At 40.9% G+C, this 18,306-nt stretch overlaps 1 protein-coding gene across 1 annotated transcript in view; it reads left to right on the top strand.

Annotated features, from left to right (window-relative positions):
* Nucleotides 1–17,824, top strand: part of slc6a17 (solute carrier family 6 member 17) — a 30,917-nt gene extending 13,093 nt beyond the window's left edge. Inside the window, exons 4-12 of the mRNA XM_086034631.1 lie at nucleotides 584–710; nucleotides 1,884–2,065; nucleotides 2,669–2,779; nucleotides 3,721–3,962; nucleotides 4,648–4,840; nucleotides 6,727–6,919; nucleotides 7,009–7,168; nucleotides 7,715–7,877; nucleotides 8,845–17,824. Of these exons, the coding sequence (XP_085890757.1) occupies nucleotides 584–710; nucleotides 1,884–2,065; nucleotides 2,669–2,779; nucleotides 3,721–3,962; nucleotides 4,648–4,840; nucleotides 6,727–6,919; nucleotides 7,009–7,168; nucleotides 7,715–7,877; nucleotides 8,845–9,207 (1,734 nt within the window). The 3' untranslated portion in view covers nucleotides 9,208–17,824. The remainder of the gene's footprint in view (nucleotides 1–583; nucleotides 711–1,883; nucleotides 2,066–2,668; nucleotides 2,780–3,720; nucleotides 3,963–4,647; nucleotides 4,841–6,726; nucleotides 6,920–7,008; nucleotides 7,169–7,714; nucleotides 7,878–8,844) is intronic.
* The last annotated feature ends 482 nt before the right edge of the window (nucleotides 17,825–18,306 follow it).

The raw sequence follows: 18,306 nt of genomic DNA, 5'->3' as shown, positions 1-18,306 counted from the left end.
ACAATCCCGCGTTGGATTTCATCCAAAGCACCTTGTTGATGTTGCTGTGCAAAGAGAAAGTTAAGGCATGATTACCTCGGGCAAGAAGTAGAAGGAGGCAACGAAGAAGAAGCGGCAGCAACAGCAGCCGTTTTACTTTCGCTTTGTACAACAACAAGCTTTTAAAAGTGCAGGATTGTACCTTTGGATAAAATGCACCACGGCATTCTAGTTAAGTCCATTTTATGATAAAAATTAAAACTTTAACGTAGTTATTAGTCTGCTGTCGCGGGTTGAAGCCCACGTTTCTCTCAAAGCCTGCAGCTTGGTGTTTATTCTTCAGTTTGTATTTTTAAAGTTACATTTGTTATATTACAAGTATTTACGTCGGGGATTCGCAACGGCGTAACAGAGGCGTAAATTACTCCAAAATAGAACTTTGAAATACCGTATTGGCCCGAATATAAGACGGTGTTTTTTGCATTGAAATAAGACTGAAAAAGTGGGGGTCGTTTTATAACCGCAATAAGCGAGGGATGACTGTACGCCCATTTGTTTATTTGCGGCACTTGATGAAAACGCGCCGCCGTCTCCTCCGTGGAAGGTTTGTGGCTTCGTGGGCCTCTACTACAACGTGATCATCGGATGGAGCATCTTCTACTTCTTCCAGTCCTTCCAGTACCCGCTCCCATGGGCCGAATGCCCCGTCCACATCAACGGAACCCAAGCCAGTAAGTCCACCAAAGCAAATATTTGCAATTTCAATGCAATTCAAGGGTGACTCAACATATACAATGAACCCCATTTCACGCTAGAGAAGACCAAACCCAGCCCTGATGTTGAAATTGAAAGAGATAACAAATTTAAAAAAAAAAACTTTAAAGTTTTACACTTATGATGGATGCGCTTTAAAGATATTTAAGCTTATTAAAACATGCTTGAACACGTAAAAACGATTATTAAAGTGCTCCCTAGAAATGGGAGACTCTCATAAATTCACTTTGAGGAAACAAAATACAACATAAAATGCACAGATCTCTCTCCGTTTGCTTCAAGCTGTTTATTTGACGCTCCCAATTGAGGTTTACCGCAAAACTGACAAAAACACAAGATAATTCAACGTCAAAATAGTCAAACCAAGCCATTTAATTTCATCTGAAGAAAGTCTACCTGCTCAATGCTAACATACAGTATAATGTGAAATGCCATAGATGGGCTAATGGGAATTAGCGTGGATGTTATGGTTCTAAACCTAATTATAAACCTCCTAACCACTATTAACTTAACACACACAGAACAGTAACACGTACAGAGCATACAAAATTACTCACGGGTATAAACTGTATTCTCTTTCCTCTGTTTTGTGTGAACTATGGCTATTACTAGAGCTGCTGAATGTAGTTATTGAAGTAACTTGAAATCTAACTGTTACTTTATAAATAAATTAGTAAGTAAAGCAACTACTATACGTTACTTTTAGAATCAGGTAATCCGTAAAGTAGCTATGTTACTTTTTCATAGTTGCAGTGGCAACACTGCTGTACAGTATGTTAGTTGGTCGTGTTGCACTCGAGTCCTGTGGATGTCAGTAAAGAGCTTTCAAACTGTTGCCAAAAGTCAAAAGAAATCAAGAAGATTGTTTTTCTACTTAGGAATTCCAAGGCTGACAGCACATTGCAGCAAAGCAATGTGCTCTCTAGTCTGTGCGTGCCATGTCCATAACACAGGCGCACATAGACACAACGGACTTTGACTTTAAACTTTGAAAGAAAAAGAGGCACGGCAGCTTTTATTACATCTAAAAAAAAAAAGCACATAAAGTAGCACACAACTCACTTTTTAGCATACCTAGACACAGGTGCATGTAGATGCACCTCACAGACACATTTGTTTGGTCGTTGCAGTTGTGGAGCCAGAGTGCGAGAAGAGTTCGGCCACAACTTACTTTTGGTACCGCCAGACGCTCAACATCACCAGCAGCATCGATGACACGGGCGGCCTGAACTGGAAGATGACTCTCTCCCTGCTGGTGGCTTGGATCTTGGTGTGCTTGGCTGTCATTAAGGGCATCCAGTCGTCTGGGAAGGTGTGGCACTACTCATCATTCATTGTTGTTACTCTTTTACAGAAATGACTTTCTTCTCACTTTTGATTGGCTCAAATGGCAAAGATGATTTAAAAAAAAAAACATCTTTACAATATATGGATTAAGTGGGGTGTGTATTAGCGATAGATCGATATGCTTTTTTCAGGGCCGATATTGATTTTTAGTAGCTAAGGGGGGCCGATAACTGATATTTGAAGCCAATATTAATTTGTAGAAAAAAAGGGTGGTAAAATGGCAGCAAAATTTGGAATAAAAACTCAAACACTTGACTTTAAAAGCATTTAAGCACAGGTTTATTATCGTTTTTTTTTAGTTAGTAGACTGCTCGAGAAAGTGGGCGGGTGTTTAGTCTGCAGAAGCAGTATGGGGGTGGCTCCTCACTTTGGGACGTAGAAAAGTGAGGCCCACTCGTTAGCTTGGATTGGACAGGGCTGGTGCTAAGAGAGCAGAGTGGGTCATATGTGGCCCACCCGTCATGCTTTCCCAACCTCCGATTCATGAGAACATTCAGTCACTGTTTGTAACCGCGTGTGCGTGTGCTAACCGCAACTCCGTACAATATGATTTCCGCGTCTCCTTCAGGTGATGTACTTCAGCTCTCTCTTCCCTTACGTGGTGCTCTTCTGCTTCCTGGTGAGAGGTTTGCTGCTGAGGGGCGCAGTGGATGGCATCGCGCACATGTTCACGCCAAAGGTGAGGCGCCGCCCGTAGGCCGTTAAAAGTAAAGGCATTGCGGTGCAGGAGGCGAGTCAATCGATCGGTCAAAAATACCGCAGCATATTCCTTGGCATGGAAAAATTGTCTCGTTTCAGGGATCTGAAAATTATTATAGCATTATTTGTAAAAGAAGCTAGTAACACTGTTAAGCTAACTCCAATGTTTGCTAACGCTGAAGTTCTGTTTACCTTTTGACTTTGAGATTGCCTGCGTAGCCCCGCCCTGAGTGGCCCCTTGATGAATGTAAAAAATCAACAAATCACTAAAATTAGGTTTTGACGAGGCTATATCGTTCGAATGACTTTTCAGTACATTCGAACGCATAGTATAGATAGAAAATGACTTGTCAGTACATTGGAACGATAGCCTCGTCAAAACTGTTTTCTCCACATTATCAGCTGCTTCCGGACAGGACAAACACAGTACCTCAGTAATATTAAAATTTTGAGTGAGTTCATTTTTCTTGAAACAAGGGAGCAAATGAGTTCTTGCACTTAATGTTGGTTTACTGTTCAGCTGTTTTGTGCTGGCCCTGAACGGTAATTTTTTTCAAGAGAGCCCTTTCCGCTGGAAAAAAACAAAAACAAAAAAACACTATATAGTTATTTTGTTGTTTCCTTCAAACCTTTTGTTGTTGGGTCAGGATCACTTTGAGAAATGTATTAGGAAAAATTAAATATACAAAGTCATAAGTAACTAGAGAATGTAATTTCTGGAGAAATTGCGTGTGAAGGCGAAGGAAGCTGAATGAAAATTGCGTAATGCATTGGAATAAAGTTGAATGAAATTTAATGAAGTTGAATGATACCGAATGAAGTTGGATAACCTTTGACTGCTTTGTGAGGGTTTCACGTATGAATTGATATGGCGGTTGGATGCTGTGATAAGATGTGACAAATATGGCATGCGATCGTCAGCTGGAGAAGATGCTGGAGCCACAGGTGTGGCGAGAGGCGGCCACGCAGGTTTTTTTTGCGCTGGGCCTCGGCTTCGGCGGCGTCATCGCCTTCTCCAGCTACAACAAGCGGGACAACAACTGCCACTTTGACGCCGCGCTGGTGTCCATCATCAACTTCGTCACATCCATCCTGGCCACGCTGGTGGTGTTTGCCGTCCTGGGCTTCAAGGCGAACATCATGAACGAAAAGTGTGTCGTGGAGTGAGTATGTCGTCGAGACACTTGGGTGTGCTTAACGTCGGCACTTTTATAATCATGTTATGTTTTCGGTCTCAGCGGACTACGCCACGGGAGGGAGCCAAGCGTGGTAATATTGCTCGCTTTGTCAGTTCTGTTGTCTAAAACGGCGACCGATCGCCACAAAAATGCAAATGCGCATTACTACTCTTGTCCACTTCAACCTGTGAAAGGATAAAAGTGTTCTGCACAATAGTTTGGATTGGACTAGTTAGATTTGGGACTTAGCGACGCTAAACTCGTGTCAACTCTCGGGAGGCAGACGGCGACTGGCAGCGGGCGAGCAATCAATGAACGTACAATGATTTCCAATGGAGAGTTTGTCCAGTGACTCCGACCGAACAAGGACATAGAACGGTAGGGGGCGTGGCCATTCTCCTCATTAACAAGAGGCGTTATTCACGGAGTCACTTATTTCCTAATTTCTCCCAAATTTATTGATAAAATAGAAAATGACAACCCTTTTCATTTTCCTGATCAAAAAATACATAAAATGAACTTGTTAGTGAAAACACGGCCCCACCGTCCCTTTAATTGTTTTTCTTTATTTTTTTTTTTGACACAATTTCGACACTTGCGTGCTGTAGATTTTCGTAAACCGCATCGTGTTCGGACATTATTTCAATTCCTAACTTCTATCATTGTGCAGGAATGCGGAAAAGATCTTGGTGTACCTCAACACTAGTGTGCTGAGCAAGGAGCTCATCCCTCCCCACATCAACTTCTCACACCTGACAACGCAAGACTATGCAGAAATGTACGGGGTCATTAAGACGGTCAAAGAGGACACCTTTGCCCAGCTGGGCCTCGATCCTTGTATGCTGGAGGACGAACTCAACAAGGCGAGTGATACTTTCTTTAAAGGAGAAATCCCAGCCATCCATTTTCTCGGGCAGGGGTGTCCACATTTTTCCTCTGAGGGCCGCATACAGAAAAATCAAAGGATGCAAGGCCCACTTTGACAGTGTCTGACTTTATTAAACACGTTAAAACCATCAAGGCAATTACTATATATTATATTTATTTTACCTTTTTTTTTTTTTTTATTAATTAATTTTGTAATACCTGATAAAGGTGATAAGGCAAAAAAACTGTTTGGTATTTTTCATGATTTTGGGATGGTCCGCAACCCTGTATCCTGCTTGGACAGATCCGCACCTCCCCTGAGCGGATGTTGACATTCAGTACCAAAGCAAGAGTAATCTGTAATAAGATGTCAATTTTGTGTTGATTTGAGGATTTAATGTTCAAAATCAGATCTTGGCACAGATAGCAGAAAGGAGGAGGAAAACATGTTTGCTTCTAAAAATTAATGATCTTTACTCATGATGCAGTATAAAGAGATGTGTTGTTACTATTGTCGTAAATAGTTTCTTTACATAGCTAGAAAAGCTCATAAAAGAAAAAGTAGAAGTAGTAGTCACTGTTAGTGTCTGGTCCATCGCACCGTGCTAGATGTGGGTGCCACGACCAAAATTTTTTTTTTTATCTAAGCTGTGGGCAGCTAGAACACAAACGGCAGGCGGGTGTGCTGGAGTTCATCCCGGCTGACTTTCAACGTTTTTTTTTTTTTTTTTTTAATTCAGTTAGTTATAATTTGTTGTTAGAGCAGGTTTGTTAGGTTTTGTTTTGCTTTTGTTTTGATTATTTTTCATATTGTGCAAAATAAAAAAAGGCCATTATGTAGTAAAGTAAACTGCAATTCTCAAACAACTGTTTGACATTCCTTCTTCTGTACAGATGTGCAGAAATAAATGCATTCAAACAACAACTCATTTATGATATTAATTGACAGAGACAAAAACAAAGGACATTTCCGCTCTAATTATAGTTTGTTTCAGTTAATTTGATAAATCTAGGATGTCATTTCAGTTAGGTTTTGTTTTTTTAAAAGCGCTCTCGTGGGTGATAAAGTGCTGCCTCCACGAGCGAAAATACACTCGATACCTTTACTGTTTCAAATCAATTTTATTCATGTTTTCCCTTCATACTCTGGACTGCCATACTTCGTAGGCCACTAACCACGGCAGAGCTATACTTTATCCTCGGTTTTCAATTCTAAACAGGTTTTGATTGCTGTAATATCAAAGAAATAGTCAAATATATTAAAAAAACACTCTTACCCCCCTCCCCCATCTTTTATTGTTACTTCTTGGCTTGCATCACTTACAGTCAAACAATGTTACCAAATCTCCACTTTCAGCCTAAAAAATGAAAATGGACCACTGTTGACGTTAAGTTTATTTCACTTTTCAGGTAGTTGACACGCTGTGGAAGTAATCTTCTATAAGCTGTTGTTTGAACGTTTTACCAATAGAGGGCGCTAACAGACATACTGTATACAGTATATGCACCAAAGGAGCCCACTTCAACAGCGTGCAAGACGTGCTGTTCGGTTGCCGTGACATTCAGTTATCCGAATTGGCACCTGGGAGGTCCAATCAGATTCCAATTCCCATCACCACCCCCCACAGCCCTACCACGCCCCCACCCCAGCCCCACCCAAGTGTGTTCTTAATGCTTGGATTAATTTGAAAAAAGACACCTGGGAACTGTTTTAAATTGCCACAAAAATGCATGACATCAGAATACAATACGTGGACTTTTGTTCAATTCAAGACCAAAACACGTTCGCATCCTACTGGCCAAACCAAAGTTTCTTGAACACAACTACATACATTGTAACAGTAGTAGAAGTTGAGACATGATTATTTTCATGACCATGCAGGCGGTGCAGGGAACCGGTCTGGCTTTCATCGCCTTCACGGAAGCCATGACGCATTTCCCCGCCAGTCCCTTCTGGTCGGTCATGTTCTTCTTCATGCTCATTAATTTGGGCCTGGGAAGTATGATCGGCACCATGACGGGCATCACCACGCCCATCCTCGATGCCTTCAAGATACGCAAAGAGATCCTATGCGGTGAGCTTTTTTTTTTTTTTTTGACTTTTTTTTTTTCTTCAACAGCTCGAAGTTGGTCAAAGTTCTGACCGCATGTTTGTGTCCAACAGTGGTTTGCTGTATCATAGCCTTCCTGTTGGGTCTGCTGTTTGTGCAGCGTTCAGGGAACTACTTTGTCACCATGTTCGACGACTACTCTGCGGGCTTGCCGCTCACGGTGGTGGTGATCCTGGAGAACATCTCTGTGGCTTGGATATATGGAACCAAAAGGTGTCCCATGGCTAACATTGAAATAACAGTCGAGCAGCTTGGTGCCGATCGGCCGTAAAGCCGATCTGCGTACCGCAGTCGATTGCTCTTCCTGGAGCACGCGGATGTCTGTCAAGCAAACTGAATTTGTATTGCCAAGAACTGAATATCTATTTGAAAAGCTGAATGTGAACATATACACAACTGAGGATCAAATACAGTTTTAGAGAAACTGAAATACTTTTCGTAAATTTTAACTCAGGTTCAAGCTTAACTAATAAATCCAAATTCAAATCGTACCACACTCAGTTCGATGCAATTATTCAAGTTTAGTGATTCAAATTAAAATAAAAAAAAACAGTTCAAATGCAGTTTCTGCTGGCACATATGTCAGCCCATATGTTTATAACCTTCTAACAGCAACTTTGTTACATGTGTATAAATTCCTGTCAGCAATTTTGAGGCTTTGTCTAACGGTTAGACAAAGACCCCAAATTTGCTGATGGGAAGGGTTAGCGACGATGTTGCTCTGTCTACAACTTTCCCAGCTACTGCTTCTCCTTGCAGGTTTATGCAGGACCTTGAGGACATGCTGGGCTTCCGGCCGTACTCCTTTTATTACTATATGTGGCGGTACGTGTCACCGGCCGTTCTGGTGCTGCTCATCGTGGCTACCGTCATCGAGATGGTCATCAGCCCTGCGGGCTACAACGCCTGGGTGGAGTCTGAGGTATGTGCATGAATTTTACACAAAGGACAATTGCCCACAAAAAAGGTATGAGGGTAATGGGATCCATTGAACAGGAAGTGGAACTCGCTAACTTAAAAGGGAAGTCAACCCAAACAAATTTTTTTCAAGAATATGTTCTATGCAGGCCCACGAGTTGAAACACGGCATTCTGATTAACATTGCGTTTATTGATTATGAGTTAAGCAGCAAAATCCAGCTGTTTTTAGCCATCTCGGGGGCGGCCATTTTGTCACTTCTATCGATTGAAAATGACATCACAGTTGCTCAGGTAATGACCAATCATAGCTCAGCTTCAGAAAACAGGTCAGCCGTGATTGGTTGTTACCTGAGCCCTGCGCAACTGTGATGTCATTTTCAGTCGACAGAAGTGACAAAATGGCCGCCCCCGGAGATGGCTAAAAACAGGTGGCTTAAGACTTATTCCACAAACGCAATATTTATCATAATGCCTTGTTTCAACTAGTGGGACTGCATAGAAGATATTTTTACTAAGAATATGTTTCGGTTGACTTCCCCTTTAATACACAGGGAGGAATTAGGAATTAATTTGTTAGCGACTACATGCACAAATACTGTATGTGTTTTACCAAGTAGATGCTAGCGTAAACATAGACAATACTCATTGTTTGCGGGAGGTATCCCACTGAGTGGTGAATGGTTGCTAACGTAGCGAATTTGGAGTTTTCGTCAGGGTTCGTAAAAGGTTGCAAAGTTCGCAAAGATGTTGGCAGACAGTTTTTACTTTCCGCAAAAAAATTTTGGACACATTGAACAAGAAAAGAAAATACGCCAACGACAAGAAAAAGTGTTTGCAACCTTTTGTGAACCTTGACGTAAACCCCAAATTCGTTACGTTCTCAAGCATTCGCTCCTCAGTGAGAAACCGGCTTTCGGGACCAAGATCTCCAACTCACCATCTCATCTTTTTTTCTCCACCTGTTCACAGGGCTCCGAGCGTTTCCACAACTACCCTCCCTGGGCTTCAGCCATGGCCTACTCCCTCATCGTGGTGGCCATGTTGCCCTTGCCTGTGGTCTTCGTAGCCCGTCACTACAACCTGCTGTCGGACGGTTCTAACAAGCTGTCCGTGTCCTACCGCAAAGGCATGATGAAGGACATGTCCAACCTGGAGGAGCAGGACGAGCAACGTTTCATCCTCAGCAAGAACCCCCGCCAGGCGCCCTCCCCCGCGCCCTCCCCCCGCGCCTACCTGGGGCCCGGCGGCACGCAAGAGATGACCAACACTAACTACGGCACCAGCACCAAGACAGGCTACCAGAACATCGGCTCGCCGGAGTCTGAGCTATAATGGGGCCAGCTCATTGCGGTTCGCAAAGAGGTTCCGTTTCTGTTTTGGTTTTTTCATCACACTTTAACTCATCCGGCAGATCAGTTCCAGATATGTCCAGTGGTCATTAGCTTTATGTTCTGAATAGAAATAAGAATTAAAGCTGCAAGCAGCAATGAAGGGGCCCTCCCACCCCCTTTGTCATGGCCAAGCCTCTGGAGTGATCATCAAACTTTGACTCCATCTGCATTAGAAGGACTTGGCTAAAAAAATCTAGGCAGTTTATTTTCTCCTATTTTTGTTTCAATGGGGGCTTATTTGGGTGTATTAACTGAGGAGGAGTTTGTCAAAATACGAGCCTTGGAATTAGCTCAAAATTTGCTTCAAACCAATGGCCACCTTCCTGTTTGGTTGGGTTCTTCGGATTTTATGTCGGGTCCTGTTTCGATTGACATGCCCACCCAATTTTGAGTGGATTGGTGAAACTGGTGCTTTTGGGGGGGATTTTTTTTGTACCGCACAAAAAGCGACGGAGTTACTTTTGGTTTCATTGTGTTGGAGAGCCCTAAAATGCATACGTACATTTTCAAAAGGACACACACACTTGCGAAAACTTTTCAAGCTTGTTGAGGCTTCCAAATTATGGTCTCGTTCCTCGGAATAATAATCAATGCTATACAGCAGGGGCGGAGCTACGGGCGGGCCTGGGTGTGCACAGGCCCACCCAGATTGACAGACTGCCCACCCGGTGAGATTCATGAAAAAAATCGATACTTTGAAATTTTTTGTAAATTGTTATTGAATTATTTTTGAATTTGTGTTTTTTATGTTATTGAACCTTAAGAATGGCATAATTGTGGTTGTCTTAGGAAGTTCTGAACTTCATATTGTTCAGTCTGTCATTTTATTTGAATATACGATGTGTCGGTATAGGAGGATTGTGCTCTGTGAGAGAAATATTCAGGCCCACCCTGATTTTACAAGGCCCACCCATTAGCCACGTTCTGGCTCCGCCCCTGCTGTACAGTGGTCCAACGGGGCCAGAACCTAATACGCAACAATAATGTGGAAAAGAGCACAATCTACGTCACAATGTTTTACATTTACATGGTTAAAATTTGTCAGTTACTGCGCAGGACATGTTGAAGAGCATGTTCAGTGAGCCACACCCCCAGAAACGCAGACTGGCCAATCACGCCACAGCACAAAACAGAGGTCTGACACTTGATCGTTGAGTGATACAGTTTACTTTTTTTTTTTTTTTCAAGTTTTGGACACTTTTTTTGCTCTCTTGTTTTAAAATGAATGTAGGCTTTGGATGGTATCGTTTAAATCTCAACTCACTTTTATCGACCCACTTTAAAAACAACCAAAGCTAAAACAAAGTGATGTACATAAATAAAAAAAATCGCGCACAAAACGTAAGAGAATTGAACACAACGTAATTTAAAAAGATAAAACAGTAGCAAAGTTAAAACCTAAAAAAAACAATAAGACACTAAAATAAGAGCTCAAGTCTCATGCTGTGTTAAATGACAAGGAATACAAATGTTTTTAGGAGGTCGTTCCAAAAGGAACAGCTCAAAGAAGCAAGATGGGGCAAGACCATTTTGAGATTTAAAAACAAATAACAGAATCTTAAAATGGACTCTTGAGTGCATAGGCAATCAGGGGAGGTATCCCAGAATCATAGTTACGTGCGCCCTCTTACGTGTTCCAGTTAAGATATGAACGGTGGCATTTTGAGCCAATTGGAGGGTGACAATCTGTCCAAAAGGCACACCTGCAATGTAGACATAATGATAAATTGCGGTATATTATTATTACATTTGTCTGCTCCAAGATAGTCCATGTGTATTATACGTCAAATAACGCTATCCTATTGTTAACTTGTCAACCAAAATGTTATATTATGCTCCCAATGTTCCTGTAACGTTTTTTTTTTTTTTCTTCCTAAAAATAATACCACTATAGAAATATTTGGATCCTTTCGTCTTCTGAACCCTCTCTTCATGAAGCCAACCAAAATATTAGGAAAAAGCACAACAAACCATAAAAACAAGCTGCGGGAAATTACTGACAAATATAAATTAAAGGCAGCTATTTTTCTCAACACACAAATATTTGTATACAAGACGTTCAAAATTCAATTTTCCGTATTATGTCCCTTTTAAAACAGAGTCTCGCTTTAGTGACACCATACAGTTGGCGAGGCTTTTTTTCCCTCCATCGGTTTAATTAACGAAGCGCGAGGGTTTGTGTTTGACTGGCTCGGTGAGGGAATTAGGTGTGACTCTTGTCTTTTGTGTGAGAGAGACCCTGGTGAGCCCTCGGCGTGTAAAAATAGAGCCGCGTTGCCCAGGCGCCGCTTTGGCAAGGCGCTTGGATACCATGAACATCAGGAGTGCGTTGTCACCTACACACCTCTTTGCTCAGCAATAGAGGAGACGCTTTCCTCTATTTAGTTGATTCAACATCACAGACTCCTTCAATTATAATAATAATAATCATGATTCTAATAGCTTAGATGTATACGCCACTTTTCAAGGGACCCAAGGATTTTTTTATTTTTTTTTAAATGTCTAGGGAAACCGCATCACAAATTTTATTGGGGAAGGTGTTCTAGAGGCCTGCAGCATTGAAGAATTTGGACTTTACAAGCTTGTTTTAGAAAACGTGAACCTCCTTGATCATCATTAAGCCTTCAGTCGAACATTTAGTCTTGTAGAACGTGCAGAGCTTTGTTCTTAGCCACAATAGCAACCTGGTAGGGGACAAGCAGAACCTCTTCGATAACCACAAGAACCTTCTGTGGAATATCCAGACTTGGTTGAATACAGCATCCAAACCCGTATAACCTCTAGAACCTTCATGCCCTCGTTCGCAATCTTGGCAGTCTACTACAGGAAGCCACTTGATCACCACTTGAACCTGCAATTGAATAGTTACTGTAAGCAGGAAAATTTTGAGGACTCTCTGTCACTTGCTGAGGCGCCTGTGAAGGTGCATGAGGCTTGGGGGGATGGAGTTCTATCTAGGACTTTGCTAGGCACCTTGTGCAGGATTTATTTGCAGTAGTCCAGCATAGACCACAAGTGATTGGGGAGTGGATACGTTGATTCGATTGATTCTGTGAGTCAATTAGTTCGATTTTTTTTTTTTAAGGTAGAAAAAGGCTGACTAGGTGGTGGGATTGTAAAGATATAAAGTAGCCTACAGTACGAACAAAAAGTTTGGGATATTTGGCTTTTGTGTTAAAGCAAGATGAAGCTACTATAACCGTTACAGGTGAACATAATTTAACCTTCTCTCAATTTTTGACTGCACGAGACCAACGATACAAATGCTTCCGTACTTTTTGCACAACTTGCTGTCACCAAACACGGAGCTGAATCGCGAAATTCACAACAGTTTTCCCCCCCTGCTCTCTGCGGCAGTAGTTGTTCAAAAAGTATGTTCGGATTAAACAGTCGGACATGTTTTCAAATTTCATCTGTTTATAATGCATTGTAGGTTCATCCTTAAATTTCATGCGAACACCAAATATCTCGAAGGTTTGTGAGTATAGTAGTAGTGATTGGGACTTAGATGCTTGTTCTGCTTGTTGTTACAATAAACACTTGTAACCACTAGATGTCTCTGCTGGCCGGCAAATCAGCCTTCCCGTGGCCCCTCCCGATTTCCAAAGGTTGAGAGTGATCAGGTGCCTTGTTGCCTTACGCTCGCTCCTTCTTGAAGATGATCATGACGATATCCCACAGTTGCTTCCGTTTACGTCTCCAATACTGAATGTTTGTCAAATTTGCTGGTTTGGGTAAATGAATGTCGTTTTTTTTTGTTTTGTTAAAATGATTAACATGGAGTTATAGCACATAGATCTCCTCTGTATATGTTTGGTCTTTTAAAAGAGACACTCGTTACCCAGCCATTTTTCAGTTTTGTCAAATAATGATAGTATAGTTTGTCGTGATAACTGCCACCTCGTACAATAGAAACGGAAGTTGCAGTCACGCAACAAATAGCACATAAAGTATGAAGTACACTTATTTTTTTTACAATTTAAAATCCTTCCCGTGTGTCTTACTGTCAAGTCTGCTTTTGTCAAAAAAAAAAAAAACAATGATCAACAATTATTGCACAATTTACACACCTATTTTTTTTCTCTTGCTGAAATTAACCTGTTTTGAGAAGGTGGCCCTGCCTCATGCAAATGAGACACTGCTCACACCTCCCTCTCTTGTTGTAGTAATGAAGCTTTTGTTACTATTGAGACCGGGGTGGAGCTCGGGCATTGCAACTAGGCGAGCAGCAACTTGTCCTCAAGCAGCCCAGCGTCTGTCGCTATACATGTCATGATTGTATTTTCACTGGTGGGAGTAGCACCTCATCACCAAGCGCCCATATCGACAACTTTGCCGAACCTTTGAATATGTCCTGGCGATCAAAATTTAACGCAGTTTGTGAATCCTAATCCGTGCTAACACTGCAGTTCCGCTTCTTCTTTGGGGCGGCATGATAGAGCTGCGGTGTAGTGTCCGTTGCTTTAAAATGTCAAAAAAAATATGTGGGAGCAGGATTATGTGAATTTACCACGGCATCACTGCAAAATTCATAAGGGCTTGTTCACAGACACATTTTGGGAGATTGAGTGGAGCCGAGGCCACTGATTGAGGATATGCAGTAGTTGGTATAAGGTAGTCACTGGTTCTCAAACATTTTACACAAGGTACCACCTAAAAAAAGATATTACGCTCCAAGTACCACAAAAATTAACATACAGTAGCGTGATCGCTGGCCCAAGTGTTCCTCAAAAACGAGCAGAGGTTTTATTCCGAAAAAGTAAATTCAATATTATTGTAACCAACTGTACCATTAGGCATAATTTGAGCATTATAACTACACTAAAATATTTTTAAATGAAATTTAAAACATTACTCTTGCTTTTACAATTCAATTTTATTGCACATGAAAGTTGAATCTAATTATTCCCTAAATTAATGTTGAAAAAATGTTTGTTTGGATTCAATACAAATCTATTGATTTTAAAAGTAAAATACAACTGAACTGCACTTAGGCTATGCTGGTTTTGCCAACCCCTAGAGAGGTACTCAAATATGAGAATAATCAGTATAAGTAAAAGTTGAACATGACATCATCTTGTCTTCTTTATGGCTGGAGCCCAAGCACATTGAGCAAAAAGCACATTTACGTGAGCACAAAGCAGCAGCTGCGTCTTGCTGCTGAGCGATGAGCTCCCGCAGCCGGCGAGCTAAAAATATGACCAACCAATCGGCCGACCAGCCAGCCAGCCGGTCAGAGTGAATTAGGTAAAGAAACGTATAGATCATGTCAGCTGTTCGTCTTGGACCGAGGAACAAGGCTGAGAGCACACGGAAAGCGCTAAAAATGATATAATTGATTTGCTAGACACAATAATCCGGCTATCATTTGTTCTTTCCATTTTAATTGGTGTTGAAAACGCCAAAATAATGAAAAAAGGACCTCCAATCAAAAATGCAACTGATTGAACTTGATGAGAACACTGAACTGGTTTGGTTTATGTGACCTGAATGTTTGGTGAAGCGCATTAACAAATGTTCATTATCATTAGCTTGCTAGTCAGCACAATCGGTCAGGACTACGATTACCATCCATCAAATGATCCATCAGCCATTTTGTATGAAGGACAAATGTGTCTGAAACGTTTTTGGAATCAGCTTCTTGTGTTCAATCTGACACTCCACTTGACTTTTGATTGCCAATTGAAAAAGGAAGAAAACAAATGTTAAACAGTTTCACAATGAACACATGAAAACATTGTTATTCGCTCGTTCGTTGTTTAAATGTGATGCACAACTTCTTTTATCCGCTATGAGTATTTTCCCACTATTCTGCACAGTTTCCATTCTTGGCACATTTCAGCATATGGGCAAAAGTGCCAACCCCCCGATTGACTGATTGATTGAATATGGACCTGTCTCAGTACATTTGTACATGCTTATGCGAACAGGTCCAACTCCAGGGTCTGTTCGTTTTGTCTGTTGTGTTGTTTGTGATAAATATGTATTGCGTTTTGAGCCATATCTATAGCTTCAATTGAGCTTTCGCTAAGCCACACCCCCGAATGACTGAGCGGCCAATCATGGCACGGTATCGAACAGAAAATCTGACGCTTGGTACGCCATTGAATTCAATGACATATTTCATGAATTTTTGGGGGGGAAGTTTGGTCTTTCATTTTTTTTTGTTCCAAATTAATTCGGCCTTTGGCTAAAGATAACATTGCCATCTGACTCTCTGAAAGTCAACAAGCACACCATTTTTCTGTTCCAAAGTTAACAACGCACTTATTATAAAGTAACATGATGCCGTTTGTCAGCTTTTTAACCAGCATACTGTGCCGTTAGGCACCAAACGTGAGGCCACATCGCCCTTAGCTGTGGCGCGAAGCTAATGGGGCTAGCTATGGGCTCGCGGTTGTAATATTTGTATACGCCTTTTGTGTAAATCTTGTCGGAAAACAATAAGTCACAAAAGTGAACCCCTTTACCATTCACATTGACCTATTGACCTCTCTGCATATTTTTGTGTTCTTTCTGGAATGCCGCCAAAATGCCCTGCTCCGTCTAACGGAGGAGTCGCTAGCAATGATCACCAGCAGACCGCAAACAGCAACGTGATGAAAGCTTTCAGGGGTCCGTTTCACAAAGAAGGTTCATCAAACTCTGAGTGTAATCCTGAAGACTGAGTAGATCTACTCCGAGATAGAAAACGGAGTTTCCGGTTCCAGAACAGCTGATTTGAATCAGTTTACTCAACTCGGGAGTATCTTCACCTGGAATACAGTGCACCACAACTATGAAAAAAAAAAAAAACGATTCGCGGAGTGACCATGGCAACGAGGGAGGGGCTTAGAAGAACATTGCTTGCTGGGGTCAATATAGGCAGAAGTTTCAAGTCATTTAGGTGCAATCTCCCGGGGGGAGAAGCGCACTTAACAGATGAGAAAATATAAAAACATTGTTCAAACTGTTAAGACATCGCCAGGGTTACACAAAATGATGGTTGAATTTACTAGATTTTATTTCTACAACATAAAATAATCTTCTTAAAAATATATTTGGATTCAGATGATTATATTTCGTGCAACCACAAAATTGAATAGATTCAAGAGAAACCTTTTTTCAGTGTATGTAGATGATGGACTGTCCTGTCGTGTGAAACGCTACCGCTCAAAAAGATAATTTTCTGGAAATGAAATGCTAAAACATCACTGCACAGTCTGATTTATTTCTCTGCGTAGTGATGCTACACCTTCATCCACAGGACCATTATCAAAAAAATGATGTTGAATTTACTCACTTTTATTAATTCACTCACTATTTCCTGATACATTTATTTAGAAATCTACTTAAAAAAAATGTATTCTAATCCAAGTGATTATAATTCGTGCAACCACTTGAAGAAATAAAGTTGAGTAAATGACAACAGAAACGTTTTTTCAGTGTTACTGTGCCCAATGGACTTCTCATATACCGACTCAGATTTTTTTTTTAATGACAGACGGCTGAACTACGCTACGCGTAAAACTCGCCTGCGAACTGAAGGAATGAGGAAATAAAAAGTAGTGTATGGCTCTGAAAGAGGGTGAAGACAGAGAGAAACTCGAGGTTCAGTGAGACAATCCTGGTCCCGACCAGGTTAGGTTGAGAAAGTCTGTTACTGCGGTAACTGACCGAGAGCTTAAGTGAACTCTCTCTCTGAAACCGGCTAGTTACTCTAGTTTGAGTTACCTCTCTTTTTGAAATGGAAAAGTCAAGTTTCCCTCATTTCAGGGTTGGCAGACTCTGAGTTTTCACTAAACCTGCTTTGTGAAACGGACCCCAGTAGCGGTCCTAAAAGGTCAGGTCCGAAAATGGCTTGTTGGAAAGTAGTCAAAATAGCGACATCCACGCCAGCGTCCTTGCTCTTCCACTGCATTTTTACCATATCATCTACAAGCCATTTATTTTTAAGGGTAATGTTGAAAGATGCCTGAAATAATGTTAAAGTGTTTTAGAACTGTTATTACAGTTTTTGCTATTCACGGCAGGGCTCTGTCCCTAATCACCACAAATAGGAGGGCTTCTCTGTAAGTGTGGTGCGGGTCTTAGCGAAAGCAAAACTGAATCGACTGGACAGTTCAGTCTTTGATGTGAGCAAAGCATAGTTCTTCTATTTATTATATTTAAACTGTAAATCTTGATGTACATTCTGATGAATTTGCAATGTCTATCAATGTATACTTGAGCTGTAAATAATAATTGTATATTTCCAACTATTTTTTGATGTACAGTAGGTCAGTTACTGTCGCTTCACTGCCTGTCAGAGTGTGCGTGCGTGTGTGCGTGTGTGGCGTGTGCGCGTACAGTACAATGTGTCCAATCTGTGTAGGTTTTTTTTGTGTTGTTGACGTGTAGTAGTGTGTTCACGGGACGTACACTCGTGATGTGTAGCGATCAGCGTGTTTGGGTCTCACACTGGCAACAATAATAAACTAGCAGTGAGAGAGAAGGTTTAGCTTTTCTTTCTGTTTTGGAGGGGGCAAACTGTACAAGCAAAGATGAAAAATAAAAGGATCGCTTTGATTAAAAAGTCATTGTTGTGGTCTCACTGTTTTGGGATGTGCATGTTTCAAGACAATGTTTGGGAACGTAACTCACTTTAAAAGGTTTACATGATTTTTTATTTTATGAGCGATTTATTTCTAGACGTTTTCAATTGATTTAATAATGTATTTATTTCCCGATTATTAAATCTATTTATTTTATTTATGACCGATTTCTTACTTAAGTGAATTTTTAAAATGTATTAATTTATTGTAATGTGTACATATATATATATATATATATATATATATATATATATATATATATATTTGAAATAAGGGTTTTAAACCAAAGACATAACGGTGACACTCCCATTGTCGGCTACATGTTTAAATTTCAGCTACTTCAGTCATATTAACCCTAGAACGCTAATGTTAAAATCCATGATAATACCATCACTAACATCGGGTACATTTAACCGAATATATCCCGGATAAAATACAGTTTTCAATTTATTTAATTAATTTATGTA

This window comes from Filicampus tigris, chromosome 1, assembly GCF_054856515.1.
Source record: "Filicampus tigris isolate MCC_2025a chromosome 1, RoL_Ftig_1.0, whole genome shotgun sequence".
Lineage (NCBI taxonomy): Eukaryota > Metazoa > Chordata > Actinopteri > Syngnathiformes > Syngnathidae > Filicampus > Filicampus tigris.
Note: the sequence above shows the minus strand (reverse complement) of the source record. Positions and strands in the feature narration are given on the sequence as shown.